The following is a 26,500-nucleotide window of genomic DNA, read 5'->3' as shown; positions in this document are numbered from 1 at the left end:
ACATTAATCTGATGTATAAATCCTTTCCAAAGAACCGGACTCCTTTGCTCTCCAGTTAGAAAGACTTTTCAGAGGTAAAAACATTCAAGATGGGTTCCATTCTTCCCAAGACTGGCAATCACAACAAATTTACCTGCAATGAAAAACTGTGAAATGCTCTAAGAGATGCAAATAAATAAGTGTGAATATAGAGGGAATGTGCATGACGTCACAGATGCGACTTCACAGCGGGTTACGCCCACTGAGTCTCAGAAAGACTGAGTGTCAGAAAGACTGAGTGGCAGCGTAAACTTTCAGTTTGAGCAACTGGAAAACATCTAAAATGGGAAAGAGCTGTTGTGCGATCGACTGTTCTCATAGATTTAGCAAGAAATCATTTTACAGACTGCCGAAAAATAAGTTTAAGACAGACAAATGGGTCGCTGCAATTCACAGAAACAACTGGATTCCAGGCACCGAAACGTGGATTTGTGGTTCCCATTTTGTATCAGGTAATGCTGGATTTTTGGGTAGCTAACGTTAAACGGTCAAATCATAAAGTTCAGTGTCCTCATCACTTTAATTTCTACAACAAATCCTGTCTTGAAGTCGGACCAAGCGTCAAGACTTTTGTAAGCTTTCAAGCTTTGCTTCGTGTATTTCCCCGCCGTAGAAATTAAGTAAATATAAATATCAGGAAACTGGATTCGTGGCCAAATATTAATGTCCATGGACCACTGGTTCTTGGTAACTGTACCAAATATTAATGTCCATGGACCACTGGTTCTTGGTAACTGTACCAAATATTAATGTCCATGGACCACTGGTTCTTGGTAACTGTACCAAATATTAATGTCCATGGACCACTGGTTCTTGGTAACTGTACCAAATATTAATGTCCATGGACCACTGGTTCTTGGTAACTGTACCAAATATTAATGTCCATGGACCACTGGTTCTTGGTAACTGTACCAAATATTAATGTCCATGGACCACTGGTTCTTGGTAACTGTACCAAATATTAATATCCATGGACCACTGGTTCTTGGTAACTGTACCAAATATTAATGTCCATGGACCACTGGTTCTTGGTAACTGTACCAAATATTAATGTCCATGGACCACTGGTTCTTGGTAACTGTACCAAATATTAATGTCCATGGACCACTGGTTCTTGGTAACTGTACCAAATATTAATGTCCATGGACCACTGGTTCTTGGGGTAACTGTACGGGTCACTGTCAAGTCCAACTGCCTTTAATTTAAGCCGATAATCGGCTGTTACTCCGTCTTCTCCACTAGTTGCAGCTGTTTTTGCCACTCAGTGTGAGTAAGGAGGCTGGTCCAGTGGGGAAGTGAAATCAATGCCTTCCCCTCTAGTGTTTTTGCACAAAAGAGGGGGTACTAACTTTTGCACATGACTGTACACATTTCAAAACAATCCAGCAACACTAAAAAGCATCATCCTCGATTGTCTTTTTTTAAATCAACCCACTGGGGTTGCACCAGCTAAGTGGATGATTCATATAGGAGCAGATTCTGGTCGTCTTAAAACACGAGCAGAAAGTTTTGCTTCATGCACAATTTATAAGCCGGACCACAGAGCTGCAGTGGATGCTGCTGCGGATCTCCTCGTCTGTGCACGGCCCGTGTGTGTGTGTGTGTGTGTGTGTGTGTGTGTGTGTGTGTGTGTGTGTGTGTGTGTGTGTGTGTGTGTGAGACTGGGCTGTGTATTGTTTACTGCTGCATGTGGTGCTGTCCGGCTCTGCGGTCGGCGGCAGGGCCCTGCACACTGTCGGCCGCGCAGCAGCGGTCGCGCTGTGGACAGTCTGTCTGGCTGCAGTGTGGGAGAGCATGGAAACGGTCTCAGGCAGCCACAAGCCAAGGGTGGCATAACCCACGAACCCCGTCGCCGGGCTACTGTCGTCCCCGTCAATGGAGGGGGGGGCTGCGGGGAGCTGAAAATATCCCTGGGCCCCCGGGGCCTCACCACGCCCAGAGGACGGGGGCCGCCGGAGCCACCGGAGCCACCGGAGCTACCGGAGCTATTCAATTTCAATTCAATTTTATTTGTATAGCGTCTAATACAACAGAAGTTGTCTCTAGGATCTTTTCAGAGACCAGAACATAAACCCCCGAGCAATTATTACATAAACAATGGCAGGTAAAAACTCCCATAGTGGGAGAAAAGCCTTAAGCCAAACAGTGGCAAGAAAAACTCCCCTTTAGGAGGAAGAAACCTGGACCAGGACCTGGATCATAAGGGGGGACCCTCCTGCCGAAGGCTACCGGAGCCACCGGAGCCACCGGAGCTACCGGAGCTACCGGAGCTACCGGAGCCACCGGAGCTACCGGAGCTACAGGCGCCACCGGAGCTACCGGAGCCACCAGAGCTACCGGAGCCACCGGAGCTACCGGAGCTCCCGGAGCTACCGGAGCCACCGGAGCTACCGGAGCCATCGGAGCTACCGGAGCCACCGGAGCGCCGGGGCTTCAGGGACCACTGAATTATTTACAGGCAACTCTGGCGCCCAAACCCAGCACTCGGACTGGCCGGCTGTTGCCTGGATACGTGTTTAGTAGTGTCACATGAGGGAGCGTAGGTTGTGAATGTGCTATGTGTAAGAAACAAGATACCAAACACACATTTTTAGTTTCCTCCTGCCAGGCTCAGATGCCTTTTTTCCTCCTCTCTTTCTTCTTTTCTCTAGTTTTTTTTTTTGTCTTTGTCATTTAGTGTACAGTATTTCTCTCGGTTTCACCCCCAGTATCACAACTCTTAACTTTTTGGAGAGCACATTCACCCAATCTGTTGCAGGTATATTGGACACTGAACTCTTTTTGTCAGTTTTGTTGTCTTTCTCAAGGTTTTCCTAAAGAATGACTTCATTACAGCTCTGATGTATGGAACTGCACTCTGAGCTTTCTCAGGTTAGCACAGTTTTAGATCTCATTTGTAAGATATAAAGTCATGGGAGCGTGTACTTGTAAAATGATGTCAAATGAAGCCATTTGAAGTCTTTATTTAATCATTTATGAATGTACACAATCAGGAAGTTGTTGTTTTAAATATCAAACTGAAATGTCATTGATGGAACCAGTTTAAGTCTATTTATTTTCTGATGTTCTAAGAAGATTCCAGCGTTTTTACTTTTTAAGGACAGGATCAAAAGTGAGTGAAATAAAACTGAAAACATAGTTATTAATGCAGTAAACCAGATCTGGGCTCAAAGCGTAACGGTTTCATCACCAGGACTGGGTGGTTCTTACGTCCATAGCTCCTTTTGCAGGTACCTGTACGTCCGCTGGAGCTCTTACTATTGTCTCATTTTAACTGCACTCAGTAAATCAATCAGAAAGTTCTGTTATTCAATCTCCTTCTCCGTGCTCGTGTGTGTGCATGTGTGTGTGTTGGTGATAGCGATGGAGCACCACGTCACATGTTAAAACATTCCAGCGTGTTCCTGTCTCTCTGCTGATCCGCTGGACGTCTCCAGGGAGCACCGGCTCCAGCAACTCTTATATCTTCATTGTGTCCTTAAAGATCCCACCAGGTAGTGATCTGACGCAATTCATGCAGCTGGAGAAGATCATATACTCTCAGGGGGTCCGGGGACACATTTTTCTCTGTCTGGGATCCAGTGTTACTGTATATGTAATGTTTTTTTTTTTTTTTCATTCAATTTTCCAATTCTGTTGGTTAGGTGTCCAACCTTTTCAAGGGATGGGAGGGAAGGGGTGTTAAAATATAAAAATGAGCATTGTAATCCTTTTGTGTCTGTATCCATGTGCTGTGCTATTAATGCTCAATAATAAATAAAATTATTTTTTAAAAAAATAAAAAAAATTTAACGTCTCGCTGCTTCACGGATTTACATTGTGCATCGTGTTCTGCATTCTGATTGGCTGAACAGTCTCACCGCTTCTTCACTTCCTGTGTCAATAACGTTGGTTGCTTAGCAACAAGCTGAGAACGGCCAATGAGCTTCAGCAGCAGCTCAAGAACGGGAGCCTTTGATGAATCGTTCATTACAGTCTCAGATATAATCCATGGTGTCGGTTTAGAAGAATCTTTTTGCCCAGAAGAAAAAAGAGCGTCAACAACGACCCATAACTATTTTCTTCTCTGGAAAAAACACACCTGCACCGCGGCTTTAGGAGAAAAAGACGCTACAGAGCGAGTCAGGATGCAGCAGCATCAGAAGAGCAGTGAAATACACACCAGTCATAGTTTGTCCAACTAACTTTTACTTTTACTGCGTGCTGCCATCTTGAAACTTTGTTTGGAAAACCAGCCCAGCGCGGAATATAAGGTCATGGAGACAGACGGGCGAGGGAACGAGCAGAAAGAAAGACCGGAATTAGTTTAAAGAGGAATGAGTGTATACATGATCGCGGAATTATTCTATTCAGATTTAAAATCAGAATAAACCAGCCACTTATTTTGGAATTAAGTTTAATTCGGAATGGCCATTTTCATTCGGAATTAGGTGTTTTAGGTCATTTTTACTCATTTTAAATGGGATTTAATTTTAATTCTGAATTAAAGAGGAATTAAACCTCCCCTGTAAACGCACTGACTGTTAAGATAAAGCCCCCCCCCCCCCCCCCCCCCCCCCCCCCCGGCTGGAGTTAGCCGGCCAGAATCCCCACATATTGTAGCCATAACAAGGTTCCAGATAGGAAGAGGTGATGTAGCTGCAGACATTAGGGGGGGGGGGGGGGGGGTGGAAGAGGGGGCACAGCCTTCCTCCTACTGGAGGAGGTGAGGAAGGAAACAACAGAGAAAACAGGCCTGCCTCTCTCCCTGAGTGCTGCCGCTGCAGAACAGGAAGTTAGAACAATGGCCTCTGCATCAAGATGTAGCTGAGGGATGGAGGTGGAGGGATGGAGGTGGAGGTGGAGGTGGAGGGATGGAGGTAGAGGGATGGAGGTGGAGATGGAGGTGGAGGGATGGAGGTGGAGGGATGGAGGTGGAGATGGAGGGATGGAGGTGGAGGGATGGAGGTGGAGGGATGGAGGTGGAGGGATGGAGGTGGAGATGGAGAGATGGAGGGATGGAGGTGGAGGGATGGAGGTGGAGGGATGGAGGTGGAGGGATGGAGGTGGAGGGATGATGGTGGAGGGATGGAGGTGGAGGGATGGAGGTGGAGGGATGGAGGTGGAGGGATGGAGGTGGAGGGATGGAGGTGGAGGTGGAGAGATGGAGGTGGAGGGATGGGGATGGAGGCGGAGGCCTGTGTTGAAAGAATCGATTTTCCGATTCTTTCATCTTTACAACTTTTGGTCCTTTTTTTGTTTATGCCCAAAAAAAGGAATGTTTTGTTGGACACAAGAGTAACTAGAGCCATGTTTTTGCCTTTAAATATGTTTAAAGGTATGAAAACATTAAAGTTTTCAGTTATAATTGCATAAATTGTCTATATTTCATTACTTTATATACTGTATTGGGGTCACATTTGCATAAAATGTTTAAAACCAAATTCTCAAAAATTAAAAACCAAAATAGACCAAAAAATGGAAAAAAAATTTAAACAGAATGTGGTAGAAATTAAAACCGATTTCATAGGTCTGTTTGCTGCCCTGGATCTGTTTGATAACAGATAACCCCACGATGTTTCTGAAAGCAGTTCCATCAGCATTCTGGGAGCTGATTGGTCCTTACAGCATCATTCGCTGCAATACTTGCTGTTGAATCTCAATATAATAGTATTAATATGTTGCAGAACTACAGTCATATCATTCATGCAACAGCTGAAAAAACAGTTTTAATAACACTAACCCAAATCAATATCGGATCGAATCAGATCGAAACAAATCTTGATAATTGATTCTGAATCTTAAGAATCGGAATCAAATGGATTCTTGACATTTGAATGGATCCCCAGCCCTACAGTAGAGTATGTTTCCATCCCTAACCCCAAACCTGCACCCAAAAGCACCCAAACAAGCTCATGTTTCACGTACAGTAAGTGGGCAGCAGTGTTTGTTTGAAGGTGAACCAATCCATGTAGACAATAAAAACACATGTAAACTGGACTCACTTGCATTCCCCAGGTATCTGACAGGTCCCGTGCGAGGGGCTGCATCCTTGTTTACAGATGGCTTTGGGGGGAGAGGAGAGAGAAAAGTGACCAAACTGTTAGTTTTTGACCAAGTCATCACTTCAAAAACATAGGCAGTTATATGTTGTCATTCTGGTTTTATTTCTAAGATCTAATGTTGTTGCTTCTGTCGTTGCTGGGGCAACGGTCACAGTTCAGGGTTGCCTTCAACGCTGCAGTGACAGGAGTTTCCCAGCATTCCTGGAATTCCTTCAAAGTGGCACATAACACGAACCTCCGTGCACTTGCACGATTCTTTTCAAATGTGGAGGACCAGAATAAAAATAGAGAGGCACAAACACACAGCAAGTCTTTCCTAGGCCCTTACTGGTCCTAACAGTGATGCTTTCTTGGCTGCTTTTAGCCATCAAAAAAAAGAAGAAATTGTATGTTTTAAAAATCTGACACGCTTCCGTGTAAGTGAATAAGAGAATATAACACGGCTCACGGCTGCGCGTGTCTTGTACAGTAAAAGAGGAGAAAATTATGCATTTTAGTACTTGTTTTTTTTGATAAGTTCCCTGAGGTACTTGGAAGTTGTTTGCAACATGCTCTGGTCATCGTACCACAGGTATGCACTAGAGAAGCTCCCTGTTCAACCATGTCTGTACAGTTATGGTAACAATGACCAGCTCTGGTTGGCTGCTTTACGGCCGCAGAGTCAAGTACTCCCTCCTCTAAGCAATGGGCATCTTTACGGACCCCCTACAGCTGCATGCCACCCACTTCCAACATACAGCAAATGCGGAAACTCTTGAAGTTAGACCAAGAAAAGAGATTTGGCTCTGTGTGACGAGGAAATGTGCTGGCCCCCTTTTTTCTCTTTTGTGCTCTCTTGTGTTTGCAGGCCGGAGCTTCAGGAGCTGAGTGCTGGCCTGCGGTCCCGGTCCCCCTGGTCATCCCGCTGCTGCTTCCACCTGCCTGCGTGAATGCCTGCTGTGTACTGCTGACGTCCCCGACCCCCCAGTCTGGCCTTCGGCAGGAGGGTCCCCCCTTATGATCCAGGTCCTGGTCCAGGTTTCTTCCTCCTAAAGGGGAGTTTTTCTTGCCACTGTTTGGCTTAAGGTTTTTCTCCCAAAATGGGAGTTTTTACCTGCCATTGTTTATGTAATAATTGCTCGGGGGTTTTTAGTTCATGTTCTGGGTCTCTGGAAAGCGTCTAGAGACGACATCTGTTGTATTAGACGCTATACAAATAAAATTGAATTGAATTGAATTGAATTGAAATGAGGAGCTTGTGTTTCAGTTCTTGCTTTCATAACCTCTACAGCGGTACAGAGTGGTGTTGCTGCACCTGTTTTGCAGTCCTGTCCCGTCCATCCCTCCATACACTGTCTGTTTCCAAACTGGTCGCACACGTAGTGTCCGAAGTAGTCGTCGCGGGGACGGCACACCCGGTTGCACTTCAGGCCGTAGTAGTGCTCGTCGCAGCGGACGCGGATGGTGTACTCAATACTGGCGATCAAGCTCTTATACTCCACGGTCTGCTTGTCCTCTCCAGGGTTGATCATCCCTTTGTGGATGCTGCGCTCGATGAGCAGCTCCTCGTCTGGAGGTTGGGAGGAAAAAACAACGGGAGCAGATGTTACATGGATTTAAGTAAGTAAACAGGGAGATTTTCTTTTGAACATTGCAGACATCAAAAGCATGTGAGGGACAGTGGGGGGTCATGGAACCAGTACTCAAGTTGTAAAAAATAATCAGGGGGGATGGTGGATTTGATCATATGGGGACAGATAATTTGTGCTGATTACAAATAATATAATATATTACAAATAATAGCAGTGACCAAAACAGCTGCAGAAATACTGCAGGAATGACATAGCAGCAGTTAAATGCAGCCTTCTGTAAGCTTTAAATATCCACTGGGCTTACATCAAATACATAAAAACACAACAATAAAAAACACTTTTCTGAACTTATCAATATGACTCTGTCCTTCACAGGATAAGTAACATGGATCACTGCAAAAACTCTAAATCTTAACAAGAATATTTGTCTTATTTCTAGTTAAAATGTCTCATTTTAGTAAAAACATCTCATTACACTTAAAACAAGACTCATCACTGGAAAAAACAACAATTTTCACCTGTTTCAAGTAGATTTTCACTTGAAATAAGTAGAAAAATCAGATTTTTCTACTTATTTCAAGTGAAAATTTACTTGAAACAGGTGAAAATTGTCAAATAAGTAATGTTTCTGGTGATGACTCTAAATGTTGAAATAGCAGTAAAACCACATTCATTAAATGACATAAGGGATGGAAAGGGGGGATGGCAGTTTTACAGGGGGGATGATTTGGACTGTTTTTATTTCAGGGGGGATGCCACCCCCCCTCAACTCCAGTACTGCTCATGGGGGCTTGGTTAGGGTTTGCTCAGGTAAAACTGTACAGAAATCCCTGGAGCAGAAGAGCTGAGCAACAAGTCCGTTAACTAATTGACAACATTTTCAGAATACTTGCTGCAAGCCGAGTCCTGCCCCACATGCGGGGCACCTTCACAGAAATCGGTTGGTTCATTGCCAATCACTAAGTAACCACAGTAACCATGGCGACATTTATTCCATATCTATCACATCTCCTGACACGAGTTGATGTAATAAAATCACAGAGCTCAAAAGACGAGGTTTAATGGTTTTAGGGCTGGATCAAAACCCCCCGCCCCCGCCACCCACCCTGGTATTTAGTGAGTTTACACAACCCATTAAGATTGAAAGAATGCCCGTTGTTAACAGATCACAAGGGAAGTGTAAGGAGGCGAGGAAAGAGCTTCCGGTCAGATGTGACACTGTTTCACAAGAATGCAGAAGAGAAAAGAAAAACTGGAAGAAAAAAAGGCGTGCATGAATAGGAAAATGAAGCAAACACAAACAGAGGGTGTCAGAGTGAGGTCTGCAGGGTCTTGATAACTGGAACGCCGTGTCAGTTTTCCTGCTTGGTGAAATGCTTTTTTGTCTGCCCTCCTCCTACACCCCCATCGTCTCAGGATATCCAACCCCGACTCCGTTGGAGCCAGGCCGGAAATAATAAAAGACGAGGACCGGGCGAGGAAGGGCGACTTAGGAAAGACCCTTTAGCTTGTTCTCAAGGAACAGACGCACTATGACAAAGTGCAGCTGCAACTCAGCCGGGGTCACAGACGACTGCACAAGCATTCTAACAAGTGGCTGCGCTGGGACGGTTGATAGGTTATGAGTAGGCCTGTGTTGAATAAATAGATATTCCGATTCTAAATCAATTATCATATTAATTCGTAAAAATCGATTTGTATGTCTAAAGATTGATTTTTTTCATCATTACATTACAACTGTTTTTTTTTTATGCCCAAAAAAGAGAATGTTTTGTTGGACACGAGAATAACTAGTGCCATGTTTTTGCCTTTAAATATGTTTAAAAGTATGAAAACATAAAAGTTTTCAGTTATAATTGCATAAATTGTCTATATTTCATTACTTTATATACTGTCTTGGGGTTACATTTGCATAAAATGCTAAAAACCAAATTCCCCAAAATTCAAAACCAAAATAGACCGAAAATGAAAAAAAAAAAAAAACGGAATGTGGGAAAAAATAAAAGTGATTTCCTCCGTCTCTGTTTCCTCCCTGGATCTGTTTGATAACAGATAACCCCACGATGTTTCTGAAAGCAGTTCTATCAGCATTCTGGGAGCTGATTGGTCCTTACAGCATCATTAGCTGCAATACTTGCTGTTGAATCTCAATATAATACTAGTATTAATATGTTGCAGAACTACAGTCATATAATTCATGCAACAGCTGAAAAACAGTTTCAATAACACTAACCCAAATCGAATCGGATCGAATCAAATCGTGATAATTGATTCTGAACCTTAAGAATCGGAATCGATTCTTGACATTTGAATTATTCCCCAGCCCTAGTCATGAGGGCATATACATAATCTCACTGTCCAACTTAGAACATTTCAATTCATCCAATAAACCTTCCAAATGTGAACGGTTTGTGTAGATGAACCCATAGATACATCAAGTCGTTCACCTTTTATCAGACCTGCACATGGCACGTATGAGCTTCATTCTACATAGTCTTGTTACAAATAAGCACGACTAACATGGGTTAGCAGCGACAACAGGTTGGAAAAGTTCATGGCACAGGCAAATCCATCACTACGTTTACATCCAGTCAAAATTGGGGTTATTGCTAATATTCCGGTTACTGAAACATTCGGAATATTCCGTTTCCATGCGTGAACAGACAGGGTTATCCCTGTATACATGGTAATTCATCATTTGGGATATCTGGATCAAACCAGCGACGCACGGAGAACATCATGATGCAATTCCCGTCATTTCTGCTTCTCCTTCCTGTATCCAAATTCAAAACAAATGCTGTTTTGAATTTGCTACATGAAAATGCTACATGACCGTGCAAATTCGGGTTATTGCCAATATTCGGGTTTCAAAAGGGTTATTGATGCTGGAAACGCAGTCCATGTTTTTCTCCTCTGGTGTGACGTAATTCCCCAGTCTTCCCTTTTTCGCCTAACTATATCACAGCTACTCCCCCCTTACTGGTCATCCTTTCTGTGGCGTGAGAAATAGACTTATTTCCAGCCACATTTCTGTATCTTGAGTGCAGGGATTCTGTTAAGTAAAAAAAAAAACTAACTAAACAACAAAACAGCACTGTATCTGAAATTGATCACACATTCCTTTTGGCGTGCCGGCGTGATTAGCGTCGTCACCTAAGTTTGAGCCTTGCAGGAAACGACTGCAGAGCGCAGACTGAGAATCCATTTCCAGGCTGTCCTGATTTACTGAGTCTCACTGTGTGTTAACTAGGGTTGCAAAGGGGTGGAAAATTTCCGGTAAATTTCCGGAAACTTTCCGGAAACTTTCCATGGGAAGTTAAGCTGGGGAATTTTGGAAATATTCCAAATTGGAAACTTTCCATGGGAATTTTGGGAATTTATGGGAATTATTGGGAATTTATGGGAATTTATGGGAATTAACTGGAAATTGGGGGTAATTTAAACAAACTGTATCATATCCAAACATAAATGTAAATATTTATTTTGTCATAAGCAGATATCCATGGTCCAATGGTTACAGAAAACCGTCTTGCTGGAGTCAGAAAAAACAGCATCAAATTTGAGGTAGCTACCACCATAATAAGCTAGCCTCTTAAATGGTCAATGAAATGAAAAATAGCTTTTATTTAGCACCTAACTTACCAGCTAGCTAGCTACTGTGTTAATACATTTTTATTTAATATTTGCAAGTTAAACATTAATACCATTATAGATCAAATATATTTACCCCATAATATTATCAAAACTTACTTGACTTTATATAGTCCGTGGGCTCAAATGTGTGGCTTCAATAGTCTTGTGCTTTGAGCTCGAATGTGTGGCCTCCAGGCTTCAAGAAATCACCTGTGCATGTGATGGAGGAATGCACAGTGCCTGTAGGGGGCGTGGCCTCAATAGCCCTGCAGTAAGCAATGTGCTGTGTGCATGTGATTGAGGAGTGTACTTGCATTAAATCTAGTTGTTTTAGCCAAGACTATGCTATAATATATTTCCCCCAACTATATTTAAGTTCCCTGTTAAGGGCCAACCTTCAATTCTGTAAATTTCTTATTTATTCCCGTTAATTCCCATATATTCCCGTTAATTCCCATATATTCCCGTTAATTCCCATGGAAAGTTTCCAACTTTGAAAATTCCCGGAATTTTGCAACCCTAGTGTTAACACACTGCCACAGATCTCAGTCCACACCCACCACCTGAAACACCCAGACACTCACTCACTGCTGTTCATCTCCAGCAATTAGATATAAAAATATAGACCAATGGCGAGCCCCCTCTGGAGTGGAGGAGACATGCTAAGAGAAGCCGTTGTTACTAGGGAGAGCAGCAGAGAGGGGGCCACTTAAAACCAGCTTATATAAACAACGAGCAGCTTCAGATCTGAGCAGCTGAGCTTGTCAAGAACTTGCGTGTTTGCCTGGGCTTTTACAAAGAAAGCTTTGGTTTTAAAAGCCAAGTGTGACGACTTTATCCAACGGTTTGAGTACGAGAGCCTGGCGGGGTCGCTGTGGCTCTTTGACCTCTTTACGGCTCCTTGCAGCTTTGACCTAAAGTCAACATTTGTCTCTTGGAGTTACATAAGATGCTCTTTAAAGTCCACAGCTCTTTACCACCATTTAGACCACGTGACTGTTTAAAAACAAAACGTACTTGTCGGTGCGTTAACGCGACGGTACTCGGGCCTACACATGTGATGGGACACACCTGTGTGAGGTGATTTAGGTTCACACAAGGTTTATTTCAGAATAATGCGCGGACAAACATCCAATGAGTCTGACGGTGCGGTTCCCAACTGTGTTTTCATTAGGCCTGTGTTGAAAAAATAGATTTTCCGATTCTAAATCCAATCAAAAATCGATTTGCATGTCTAAAGATCAATTCTTTTTTCATCATCACATTACAACTTTTGGTATTTTTTTGTTTATGCCCTAAAAAGGAATGTTTTGTTGGACATGAGCATAACTAATGCCATGTTTTTGCCGTTAAATATGTTTAAAGGCATGAAAACATTAAAGTTTTCAGTTATAATTGCATAAATTGTCTATATTTCTTTGATTTATATACCGTCTTAGGGTTACATTTGCAAAAAATGCTAAAAACCAAATTCTCAAAAATGGAGGGAAAAAAAGATTTAATCCGTCTCTGTTTGCTGCCCTGGATCTGTTTGGTAATTCTGACCCACGATGTTTCTGTTTCAGTTCTATCAGCATTCTGGGAGCTGATTGGTCCTTACAGCATCATTAGCTGCAATACTTGCTGTTTAATCTCAGTATAATACTAGTATTAATATATTGCATAACTAGACAGTCATATAATTCATTCAACAGCTTAAAAAACATTTTTAATAACCCTAACCCAAATCAATATCGGAATCGAATTGAATCGGATCGAATCAAATCCTGATAATCGATTCTGAATCTAAAGAATCGGAATCGAATCTATACTCTATACTCGGTGTCCCGGCTTCCATCTGGAGGGTAGATGTAGTCGAGCAGTTCAGATGCAACATGCTCTTAGTCCTTGCAGGTATTTTATCACGAGTTTATCAGGAGATTAAAGTAAGTTTCACTCATTAAAAAGACACACTCACTTTGCATGACAACAGGCTTATGCAACTGTTTCCATTAACTTGTGTCAATCAATCTAAGCGAACACCTGGAGAGAAGCGGCTATGCCGCTATGACTCAGTGAGAACCTGGATGACGGTTGGGGTTGGTTCCCAAGTATGTTCCTCCAGGTGGCTCGTGGCTTTGCTTCAACACCAATTCATCATGCTCTGTTCTATGAACACAAACGTGATTAGCCAATTACAAAGTCATAATGACCTCATCGTTGGCGTTACCAACACGCCCTCTCGTCTCTCAGTGGATATGTTTTCACCACTTCAGTTGAATGGACCATTTAAAACGCTGCATGAACACTCAGAAGCGTAGCAAAACCCCATGACCATTTTTCAAATGCCGCCCTTTTGAGTTATTTAAACGCCACCCAAACGTTTGGCACAGTTCATGCGAAAGAACACTCCCAGGACCAACCAGCAAGGATGAATATGACCTCACTTCCACCACTAAGCCTCAATGCTCATCAATCGGACATATATTATGTGCTACTGTGCTACTGAGCTATTTTCCAGTGGAGTGTATCCAATAAGACTTGTTCTGGTTCATTGATTTCAATCACTAACGAGACAAATGTGATGTCAACAGCCTCTCTCAGAAGATCCTGTGAGAGTGTCATTGAACGTCTGTTGTTTTTGGCAAATGAAAGGAAACCGAGTGTGTTTTGGAGATTCTGGTGGTAGATTCATCCAGATTTATCGCTCTACTGTTTCCACTAACAAAATAGTGTGTGTGGGTACGTGGTTGAGCCCTGCACGGGACTGTTTTCTTCATCCCGCTCCCGCAGTGTTTATATCCACTCCCGCCCGCATCCGCAAAACTCTGAGAATTCATGCTGCACTATAATAGAGATGCATTGATTTAGTTTCTTCTCCCATCCCACAAGAGAAATGTCCTGGACAAATCTATCTGATTTAATGTTAACATGATCATTGTGGAGCTTGATGGATGATTGACAGTTCATAGGTCACCAGACCCAAAGTTAGTCAGGTGCAGCAAATGCATCATTGTCATCATTGCACAAGCTATTTTGCATGACGTGCACGCATCAATATGTGGTCGAGTTCATAGCAACGAGAGTAGGCTCAAATAACGTAACATAAACAAAGTTAACGAATGGAACGAATTAATTTAACAAAATGAATCACTTGGCCATTACAATGCTGTGGAGGAAGAGAATCCTGCTGACCGACTGATGGTTCTCTCTTCCAAGATGCTCCACAGACACTAAACACAGTTTCTCCAAATATCTGACCGGCCTTGCTTTGCTTTGTTAACCATGGTGACATTAGTCTACAGACTGGGACAAGGTGGTTGAGATCTCAGGACTACCTCGGAGCTTCTCCCTTTGAGGATGAATAAAGTTCCCTTCCACTATGTCAGGTAAACGATGCTTGGGCGAGCAACAACTAAGGCGGCCCATCGGAGCCGCTCCCCAGGCTGAAGCACGGCGGTCTGGATGCCGGCCTGTCACAGCGTTTAATGGAGTGGCCTGCAGTAGCCCGACAGCTGCCGGGATGTTAATTAGGAGACATCAGAGGGAATCCATCGGAGGGGGGTAAGTCTGTAATCAATGGCTTAATGGAGAAATAGTCTCAGCAGCTTAATATAGAGGGGAGCTGCCTGAGCAACCCTGAAAACAATGGGGAAAAGGACACCAAATCTGTTGAAAAATGCTTGAAACAAACAGTTTCAATCATTATCTACGAAATAGAAAGTGTTTTGTGTCACGTAAGTTCAGAGCTTCGACGCCGCGGCAAGTAGCCAACACTGAAATATCCAAAACCAAACATTGTCAAATGTTCAAATCCCACTAGTGCAATAGAAAAGGATCTGGATGTGGGTTGTTGGGAGACTCCTGCTCCAAGTAAGAGCAGGAGTCTCCCAACCACCCAGATCCTCAGTTATGTTGCCTGGAAAGTCAACAGATACCCAACAGAGTTTATTCTTATTTACGGAAATGATGAGCCTCCAATAAACCTTTTTCATCCCACGAACAAAACCATCTGAGCTGAGATGAGAGTAGCATGTAGGAACACGATAAAGGCGTATACTAAAGAAATCCATGTGCAGGCTGTAGGCATGTCAGAACCAAGCTCTCTGCACAAGATCAACCCCACCAGTTCAAATGGGTTGCACTTCTTTCTAAAGGCTTCTCTGGCACTAGTGCCAAATAGATAGATAGATAAGATAGATTAGACAGATAGGATAGATAGGACAGACAGAGAGACGGACAGACAGACATACTAGCTATGAGCTATAAGCCAGTACTAGTTATGGGCCAGTACGTTGCTCCTGCAAACAAACAAAACAACTATCTTATCAAGTTAGATAAGAGGCGGGATCGCCCCAAATCTTTTTCTTTACCTCAGCAGTGTGTCAGTGTTTTGTATTCGGACCAAAGTGGAGCACTGATCCACAGCTGGAGGGGCAATACAACTAACCCGGTTACCAATCCCTGCAACTATTAACCTGGGGATGCCACAATGGCTGGGAGAGTGGGTGCAGAGAGTTTTCAAAGCATTGGATCTGAAAGCCTGGTTATTTACTGGACAGCACAAAAGAAGTCGGGGATTAAGAGGGCTTAGCGCTTGTGAAAATCAGGTTATTATTTTTACGCGTGAGGACCTTGGTGTTTCTTGAACGGTGACCCTTACCATTGCTGTGTGTGTCATTGTCCCTGTCCCACGCCTCCACTATCACGGTGTACGCCCGCTGAAACAGAGAGGAGAGACCAGAGGTTAACGCTAACTCAAACACATGGTGCACACCCACAGACATGCCCACTTTGAGACGTAGACTTGCACATGATGTGGATTTCACACAGAAAGTCAGATATGAGCTGTCGTCAGTCAAACAGAACCACACCACTACCCACACACACAGTGAACAGACGGTGAACAACGGTGGGAAAATCTCTCTGGTTCCCACACTGCTGTCACTGATTACCGTTCCTGTGCCCAGGGCTAGTTAACAAGTGCTGCCGCTGTTGTGTCAAAGAGCAAAGCATTCACCGGGAAACCTGCAACATACATCATCCAGCGGGCTTTTAAGTCCATCCAGTTTGCTTTTATTGGTTTTATTCATATAGTGCCAAATAATCTCACAAGATGTTCTACATCCCTGGTGCTTTGAAGTCAGTTTCACTCATTGTCATTTATGGCTCAAGACTGGATTATTATCTAATAATTCTATCTTTCCATCTTGGTTTTCCCCCACTGGAAGACCTCCACTCCCAGCACTTGGCAGGGGTTTGAAGACTTTCGGGAATCGTATGTGATAATTCAACGATGCCTGAAAAGTGTCCTGACTTGTTTGCATGTATATGATTACTGATTTGCATCTCTGAGGCATTTGTGTCAGGGATGCGTTGGAAATGGGCTGAAAATATGATTGAAAAAAGACACAAATTGGTAATTGGAAAAAGGTAATTGTTTAAAATCAATAAATTGTTCAACTGATTATAACTGCTCAAGGAAGGACCTCTTTATTTGTCTTTAAACTCCATGAAAAGTAAACTCCTCATGTGTCATCTGCTGTCAACGAGCTATGACACATTAAGAACATAAAGTAACCCGAAAGGCCCATACATGCACTTACTGGACCAAGACTTTGCAGATTGTTTCAAAAGATTTTTGGACAATAAAGCTGAAGTTGAATTACTGGAAGGACACTTGTGTATTTCTTACTTCTTGAGTGGACCGTTGTAATTCCTGATTATGTACGTTACACTTAACAGATCCAACCAGAGCGCTGCACCCTCAGAATGCAGGTGGAGGAAGGGGCAGTCTGCAGCTATCAGGCTCATCCTTTGTGCAACCAGTCCCCAAAAGTAGCTGGGGAACCAGACACCCGCCCAAACTTTAACGTTAGCCTTAAAGCCTTCCATCTGGATAAAAGTTATGAAGAGTTATCATTATCCTGAAAGACCTCCATCCATTCACTGTGCAGCTGAAGAGTCTGGTTGTGCTGAAAGAGAATCTGCCCTCTCCTCTTTACCCTGCTGTCCCCTGCATGTCCCAAAATCCAAGAACACCTGAAGAAGAGCCATCACGTCGTCATGGATGAACTGGAAGACCGAAAGGCAGTGGCTGCCATTGATCGCTCGCTCGTTAGGGACTTTGGGAGCGGCTAAACCACCCCTTATCCAGCCCAACCTTATCCATGCCCACCCTTATCCACGCCCGTCCTTATCCATTCCCACCCTTATCCATGCCCACCCTTATCCATGCCCACCCTTATCCATGCCCACCCTTATCCATGCCCACCCTTATCCATTCCCACCCTTATCCATGCCCACCCTTATCCATTCCCACCCTTATCCATTCCCACCCTTATCCATTCCCACCCTTATCCATGCCCACCCTTATCCATGCCCACCCTTATCCATGCCCACCATTATCCATGCCCACCCTTAACCATGCCCACCCGTTATCCATGCCCAACCTTATCCATGCCCACCCTTATCCATGCCCACCCTTATCCATGCCCACCCTTATCCATTCCCACCCTTATCCATGCCCACCCTTATCCATTCCCACCCTTATCCATTCCCACCCTTATCCATGCCCACCCTTATCCATGCCCACCCTTATCCATGCCCACCATTATCCATGCCCACCCTTAACCATGCCCACCCGTTATCCATGCCCACCCTTATCCATGCCCACCCTTATCCATGCCCACCATTATCCATGCCCACCCTTAACCATGCCCACCCGTTATCCATGCCTACCCTTATCCATGCCCACCCTTATCCATGCCCACCCTTAACCATGCCCACCCGTTATCCATGCCCAACCTTACCCATGCCCACCCTTGTCCATTCCCACCCTTATCCATGCCCAACCTTATCCATGCCCACCCTTATCCATTCCCACCCTTATCCATGCCCACCCTTATCCATGCCCACCCGTTATCCATGCCCACCCGTTATCCATGCCCACCCTTATCCATGCCCACCCTTATCCATGCCCACCCTTGTCCATTCCCACCCTAATCCATGCCCACCCGTTATCCATGCCCAACCTTATCCATGCCCACCCTTATCCATTCCCACCCTTATCCATGCCCACCCTTGTCCATTCCCACCCTAATCCATGCCCACCCTTATCCATGCCCACCCCTATCCATTCCCACCCTTATCCATGCCCACCCTTATCCATTCCCACCCTTATCCATGTCCACTCTCATGCATGAGAGACATTTTATAAACAGTGTTAATCTGAATTCTGGGCTGGAGAACTGGGCTGTAATTGGACTGCAACGTTTCATCAATCTGAACTGAAATCAAACGGATAGATCTGGCTAGATTTGGATTATGTTTGAGTTACATGATACAGCTTTTAGCTAAAGTGAATTCAAGTGTATTAGAATAGAAGTGAATTCATTGAAACTGGACTTGAATGTCTCGTCTTAATTCGCTGTAAAAGTCCCCTGAGACAACCTGCGATTCCCGTCAGCTCAGAAACTGAGCTGACGGGAATCAAACTGAACTGCATGTTTCATCTGTTCCGGCCATTCAAGTTAACGTGTTAGACTCTGATTTCCAGGTTTCTTTTTTATTGTCGTTTCTTAAGTTGAACAAGTGTTGTTCCATTTTATGTAAAAGCCCAGCATGCGTGCACACTATGCCCTACTTTCCGGAGCTGCCTCCGCCATCCCATAACAACAAACTCAAACTCTGGATTGATTCAGGTGCAGAGCTATTTTTTCTTCTCCTTCACGGGCATCAGCAAACAAATCGAGATGGGCCACGCTGTCTGTCAACTGCATGTGGTCGGACGAGCAGCTGTGAGTTCCCATGACCCAAGTCTGGCTCTGAGCGGAGGCTCGGGGGGAGATTACAGAGAGCATGACAAGGCAGAGCTGCCAGAGAAGACAGAAAAATAGGACAAAAGGGCAGAAGAACCCAAGAACTCTCTGGTCGTCAGGTTTATAAGCAGCTCAGATGCAGGAGAACGACAAGTCAAACAACAGGAAAGCTTTACCTCAGGGTGACACAGCAAACATGGTCAGTAGAAAAACCAGAGACTGAACACCTTCATAAGACATCTGCAAAACTTCCAGAATAATGGAAGTTTAACATCATAAGAGCTCCACCGTCATAAATCAACAATCTTTTAGTTTTTAGTGCTAGGTCTTGGTCTACTAACTAAATACATCTTATGGGCTGTCTGTATTTGAATTAAAGCACAAATCACCCCCAGCAGCTCCACCAATGAGCCTCCTACTCCCTCGGTAGCGGCTGTTTCATTCATCTTTCATTTGTGGAAGCGGCTTTTCAAACAACTGATCAATTTTCTAAAAGTATCAGCCAACCGGTAAATGATTTCATCAGGACCAGCAACTCTCAGTTGTAACTTCTGTGTGTGTCATTTGAGTAAAAAGGCTGTTATGGCGCTTTTCCACTAGTACCTACTCAGCCCGACTCGACTCGCCTTGTTTCTTTTCAATACCCAGATCAGAAGTAGGAGGTTGGAGAAGCTGCTGTGACGTATTTGATTGTGTGATCTAAACTAAGAAGACAACAACACTAAAGATGGAGAACCTGGAGGAGATGATAGATGTGCTGCTGGGTCTGTGGCTTGTGTTCAATATCAAGTTATAAAATGAGAGTGAGAGAAACTTCAAGCGGCTAAGCTTTTACATTTTTCCTAGTTTTTCTCTGTGCTGCTAAAAAGTCAGCTGGAGCCGTGAGCAGCTATGAAGAGACAGAGCTCCTGGTAGATCTGGTCGTTCCTTATCTCCGTCTAGATCCCTTTTTAATTCTCTCCTCAGCACCAGGTTTATGAACATCTGCACCTCAGAGTTGGATCATGAAACAGACTTTTGCTGCCGTTGCTGGTTGAATAAAATGAACAAGAATCCGTCAGAGTCTCTTTCACTGATTTCCTCCTCCTGACTCAGACGTCTGACTCCAACCCCCCGACCAATCGGTGGCCTGTAGTGTGATGATGTCAGATACAGCCGACTCAGCAGCTTAGAACCTCGGCAGAATAGTTACAGAAAGTATCTACTCGGCACGTTAGACCCCTAGTGGGAAAGCACAAAGGCGAGCCGAGTCGGGCTGAGTAGGTACTAGTGGAAAAGCGTCATTAGTGTGAACCGGTCTGGCCCAGTTCACCTGGGAGTCTCGATTGACAGTTCACTGGCTGCAGCATCTCAGCTGTCCAGAGATCCGGCAGGGACGAAGCCGCTCCGCTCGACTGATGGTCGGACCGTTCAGACACGTTAAAGTCGGTCCTTGGTTGGATACGGGTCGCAACGCCAGGCAACGTTAGATAACTAATTATGAAGCACTGCAAGCCCCCATCATCCATCATCTGGTCAGTGTTACCTTACTGTAATTAGACGTCAAGCCCACGTCAGGGTTTTAGCATAAACCCAATTTTCACATTTTTAAATCTACATCTCATAATCCAGTTATGATCAGATGTTGGAATACAATGTCGTTCCAACCTCACACTAACTTCAGGTGTCCTCTATCGCTGGCAACGATGAACCAATTAGAGAACAGGACATAGTACAACTCTTACCTCCACCACTTTTTATTGGTGGATTTGTGGAAGACGAATGATTTTAGAATGTGAAAGTATTTTCCTGTTTTAGTTACAACTGAACGATATTCTCAGTTACTGTGATGAGTTGAATAAAGTTCAACTCACTAGACTGTTTTGTTTCACTTTACATATGTTTTATCATGCGCCTTATAACCCGGGGCGCCTGATGTCTGAAAATAGAGCCGTTCATTGATGTTGTGCCTGATGGTCCACAAAATACAGAACATCTAAACATGAGCTGCAACAGCCTGAGATGACCACTGAAATAAAACCTTGCAAACTAATAAAAATGTACCGACTGACCAATGGTGCTTTTCCACCAGTACCTACTCAGCTCAACTCGCCTCGGTTTGGTTCTTTCCCACCAAAGGTCTAACGTGCAGAGTAGATACTTTTCTGTATCTATTCTGCCGAGGTTCTAAGCTGCTGAGTCGGCTGTATCTGACATCATCACACTACAGGCCACCGATTGGTCGGGGGGTTGGAGTCAGACGTCTGAGTCAGGAGGAGGAAATCAGAGAAAGAGACTCTGACGGATTCTGGTTCATTTTATTCAACAGGCAATGGCAGCAGAAGTCTGTTTCTGATCCAACTCTGAGGGTCAGATGTTCATAAACCTGGTGCTGAGGAGAGAATTAAAAAGGGATCTAGACGGAGATAAGGAACCACCAGATCTACCAGGAGCTCTGTCTCTTCATAGCTGCTCACGGCTCCAGCTGACTTTTCAGCAGCACAGAGACAAACTAACAAAAACAGCGTCGCCCCTTGAAGTTTCTCTCACTCTCATTGTTTAACTTGATATGGAACACAAGCCACAGACCAGCAGCACATCTATCATCTCCTCCAGGTTCTACATCTTTTTCTACATCTCCTACTTCTGCTCCAGGTGCTGAATTGTTATGGAAAAGAAACTTGGCCGAGTTGAGTCGGGCCGAGCTGAGTTGAGCAGAGCCGAGTAGGTTCTAGTGTAAAAGCGTGGCCCTCATTCACAGATCGGTGTAAACCACAGCATCGTAACCAGTTTACATGTCACTGTGAGAAGCTCGGACACACACGAACAACCGTCACGTGTTGGCTGTGTCTCTGCGTAATCCTCTACAAGTTACGTGGACCGAAGTGCACGCTCACGTGTTCTCTGGGAAGGAAAACACCAAGTCCTCCATGTCTGCAGAGAGACAACTTCAGGGGCCGAGGGGATGTCTGTGTGTGAACGTGTGCATGTGTTCTTTCAGTGGGGGGAGGGAGGGAGGGAGGGAGGGGGGAGAGGGACGCGGGTGAGGGGCATGCTGGGAGACACTTGACACCTCTGAACCAATTTACAGGAGTCAGAGGGATTTGAGTCTTCATTAGGCGAGGAAGAAGCAGCCCCGCTTGTCACTGCCTTCACCTGTTCAATGAATAAATTACTGCTGTGTTGAGCGGGAACATCCGTCAGCGCCTGCCGGCTCCACCCAGGACCTGCTGGACGGCTCAGCGCTGTTTACTACTCATGTAGATGAGCTTTCTACTCCAGACCTGCTGCTGCCAGCCCTCACAGCCGTCCCTATCACAGCTCACCACCATCCAGCTCATCCTCACTAGGCCTGGGTTGAAAAAATACATTTTCCAATTCTAAATCGATTCTCATGTTAATTCCTAAAAATGTTTTTGTTTATGCCCAAAAAAGGAATGTTTTGTTGGACACCAGAATAACTGGTGCCAGGTTTTTGCCTTTAAATATGTTTAAAGGTATGAAAACAATCAAGTTTTCAGTTCTAATTGCATAAATTGTCTATATTTCATTACTTTATATACTGTTTTGGGGTTACATTTACATAAAATGCTAAAAACCAAATTTTCTCGAAAATGTAAAACCGAAAAAGACCAAAAAATGGAAAAATTAAAAGCGATTTCATCCGCCTCTGTTTCCTCCCTGGATCTGTTTGGTAATTCTGCCCCACGATGTTTCCTAAAGCAGTTCTATCAGCATTCTGGGAGCTGATTGGTCCTTACAGCATCATTAGCTACCAATACTTGCTGTTGAATCTCAATATAATACTAGTATTAATATGTTGCATAAATACACAGTCATATAATTCATGCAACAGCTGAAAAAATCGGAATCGAATCGAATCAAAGCGTGATAATTGATTCTGAATCTTAAGAATCGGAATCGAATGGATTCTTGACATTTGAATGGATCCCCAGCCCTAGAAATAAGGTCAACAATCGTGGTGCTAAGCGCCGGGTTGCAGGCGGTTTCTGGTCCTGCTCGTTCAGGGCGATGGAAACATAGAAACATGGCAACACGCAGTTGGACAAAAAGTGGCTTCTTGAGCCCGCCTTATGTCACAGGAGGTTGTCCAGTTCTTCTTATAGAGCCTACAACGTTGGCATGGCGCAACAAGCTGGACAGCCTCTCTTGTCCCTGCTTTCCCACCGTTATGCTGCTAAAGTTACTTAATGACTGTGTTTCCATGCATCAATAACCCTTTTAAAACACGAATATTAGCAATAACCCGAATTTGCACGGCCATGTAAAGGATGTAAGGATATGAACATTTCTGCATTTGTAGACGGTAGAAAGTACCGGGATAGCCAGATTTACAAGAAGGTGAGAGAAAAGTTGCGCGAAGCAGCATTTGTTTTGGATTTGGATACAGGAAGAAGAAGCAGAAATGACGGGAATTGCGTCATCATGTTCTCCCTGCGTCGCTGGTCTGATCCAGGTATCCTGAATGATTAATTACCATGTATACAGGGATAACCCTGTTTGCTCACGCATGGAAACACATTATTCCCAATGTTTCAGTAACCAGAATATTAGCAATAACCCGAATTTTGACTGCATGTAAACGTAGTCACTGACAGCACAACAAGCTCCATGCAACGGACAGATGTCACTCTAAAAGCAGATGGCAGGTGAGTGGCCGTAAACCTGTGACAGACCAACCAGTTGATCAGGGACATTCATGTCACATTTCAAAAAGTGTGCTTTGAAAAATAGAAGAAACTGAAGTGCTAAGTAAAAAAAAACCCCAACCTGCTTTAGCAGACGACGTAACGATCACCTGTAAGGATGAGTATCTGCCCCCGGTCAGAGCCTCGACGTCGTGAGTGGAGCGAGTGTAAAGAGCACCTTCAACAGCACATCGTATTATTCCCTTCTTTCAAAAGGCTGCAGCTATTTCCGGAGGCACTAATGAAAGGTGTGCACGTTGCTTTGGTCTAAATGCCACTGAGATACAGCACAAACCCCCTCATCTCAACGACGTGGTCACACCCCCGCTCATCTCCGGTGGGGTAAACGGGTGGAGTCAGGGCTTCAACCTAACAACACCAACTCTTTCTCAGGTTTGCCTCTTTTCAAATCGGTGTGGCAGCTTTGCACGGCCGAGTTCTGAGGTTGGGCAAGTCCTCTGTGGAGATAAAGACGGGGTCTGCGATGTCACGTCAGCCCACAAATCACAGCCGCTCTCTCAACCTGACGACTCGTCCCGCCAAAGTGACATTCAAATGTGTGGTTTTAACCACAAAAATCTATGTTTTTGACATAATGTATGGTATTCAAATATTTGCTGCACATCCAGAGGGTTTATAAACAACCGGTGTAGAGAACGACGCCGAGTTCTCTCATGAAACACAGACTACGTTTACATGCAGTCAAAATTCGGGTTATTGCTAATATTCCGATTACTGAAACATTGGGAATATTCCGTTTACATGGTGATTAATCATTTGGGATATCTGGATCAAACCAGCGACGTACGGAGAACATCATGACACAATTCCCGTCATTTCTGCTTCTTCTTCTTCCTGTTTCCAAATTCAAAACAAATGTTGTTTCGCGCAACTTTTCTCTCTCCTTCTTGTAAATCTTCTATCCCGGTACTTTCTACCATCTACAAATGCAGAAATGTTCATATCCTTCATTACATTTATGAAGTGATTAGTCTCCTCCTGGTCTTGGTTTCTCCGTGTTTATAAGAACTTCCTGGACTCAAAAGACCAGGATTCCTTGTGAACAGAGCATGTGCAGAAAACTAATTCCTGTTCCGTTTGATGGGGATATTCTGTTTGGTGTTTACATGACCCAATATTCAGGTTTTAAAAGGAGTAACCCAGGGCTCATATTGGGGTTTTTAAAAACCCGAATATGAGCAAATTCGGGTTATTCAAAGGGGTTATTGGTGTTTACATGGCCGTGCAAATTCGGGCTATTGCCAATATTCGGGTTTTGAAAGGGTTATTGACTGCATGTAAATGTAGTCACTGTTGTTCATGAACCAATGTGTCCCGTTGCCGTGGATACGCGCCTCTCATACTACAGTATCAAGTATCAACACAGTAATGCTGATGTGTAAAGGTAAACTTTACTCAAGATGAATTTTCCTTGAACTGAAAAACTTACAGCAGTATGAAAAAGCCAATTAACAAGTTCTTGTGGAGACGTGATCAGAGGAAGCAGGAGGAAGCTGCAGCAACACCTGTCAACTTACACCTGTGAATCCACTGACATGAATAATACATGTTGCTCCCGGCAGAGAGGAGCTTCCATGGTTAATTTAGCACGTTATTAACAGAACAAGCCCACCAACCCCGCCGCCACCCCCCTCTCTAAGGAGACCTCGCTGCACCAATCTCCCCCCCGAGGAGGCCTCGTTCAGCCAGCAAATCTAATCAAAGCTAATCTAATCAGGTCTTAATACTCAGCTCCAGAATTGTGAAATGACCCAATTCACTTTTCCCACACCAAACGCCTGAAAAGCTATTTCTGTCGCTCCAGGTCATGCAGCCTCCTTCGGCGACGGAGAAGAATCCTGTGAATTTGTCTTCACGGCGATATCGGCGGCTTGCGTAAACGAGGGGCGAGGGAAAGGCGGGGGAACGGCGAGGGAACGGCGAGGGAAAGGCGGGGGAACGGCGAGGGAAAGGCGGGGGAACGGCTCCACCACCTGCCTTTTCCTTGAGGACTTCAAACAGAAATGATCACAAAGTCGCAGAGATAAAATCTCTGTACAACACTTGTTATCATCACGTCACAAGGTGATCTGTGATAAGCTGCAACCCCCCACCCCCCGCCCCCCCTCACACAGCACCTCCACATGCACTCAGCCAAACCACTCATTTATCACTTTAGCTCGTCATGTGATCACAATCTCCTGTCCTACCTCTCTTTTACGGTGGCCGAGACCCACCATTGCTAAAAATTTAAGAAACGCTGCAAATAAAAAGAAAAGCCGCTGCAAATAAAAAAAAGAAAAACAACGCAAATAAAAAAGCCACAACGGAAGTGAATTACCGGGGACTATTTTTGCTGATGCACCGGTGTTTTTTACGTGAGAGGAGAAGAAGAAGACGAAGAGGACGTAAGTGAAAAGGAAGAAATAAGAAGAGCGAGGAATAAGAAGAACAACGAACGAGAAAATAAGTGAAAAGGTTAGTGTTCAACGTCGCTACGTGTAATTTTTAATGAGCAACACCGGTGCATCGGCAAAAATAGTACGGCGCGCGTCGCCGCGTAACCTACGCCGTAGGCTCTGCGTTGGTGTAACGCGGAACCATAAATCAGCCTTTATTCTGGCGAGATCTGAAAAAACGAGCAAGCGAGTGATTATGGACATTCACTGATATATATACAGAAATATATATTTCTCGCTAGAAATGTAATCAAAACGCACAAAACT

The 26,500-nt window shown here is 44.2% G+C and overlaps 1 protein-coding gene across 2 annotated transcripts in view; it reads right to left on the bottom strand.

Moving 5' to 3' along the window:
- LOC133462966 (protein jagged-2-like) overlaps nt 1-26,500 on the bottom strand; it is a 75,808-nt gene that overhangs the window by 33,348 nt on the left and 15,960 nt on the right. For both annotated transcript variants that reach the window (XM_061744521.1, XM_061744522.1), the window contains exons 3-5: nt 15,930-15,987; nt 7,378-7,632; nt 6,024-6,084 (exon numbers count right to left, since the gene is read on the bottom strand). In XM_061744521.1, the coding sequence (XP_061600505.1) occupies nt 6,024-6,084; nt 7,378-7,632; nt 15,930-15,987 (374 nt within the window). The remainder of the gene's footprint in view (nt 1-6,023; nt 6,085-7,377; nt 7,633-15,929; nt 15,988-26,500) is intronic.

This window comes from Cololabis saira, chromosome 16, assembly GCF_033807715.1.
Source record: "Cololabis saira isolate AMF1-May2022 chromosome 16, fColSai1.1, whole genome shotgun sequence".
Lineage (NCBI taxonomy): Eukaryota > Metazoa > Chordata > Actinopteri > Beloniformes > Belonidae > Cololabis > Cololabis saira.
The sequence above is the reverse complement of the archived record's forward strand: the minus strand, read 5'-3'. Positions and strand labels throughout refer to the sequence as shown.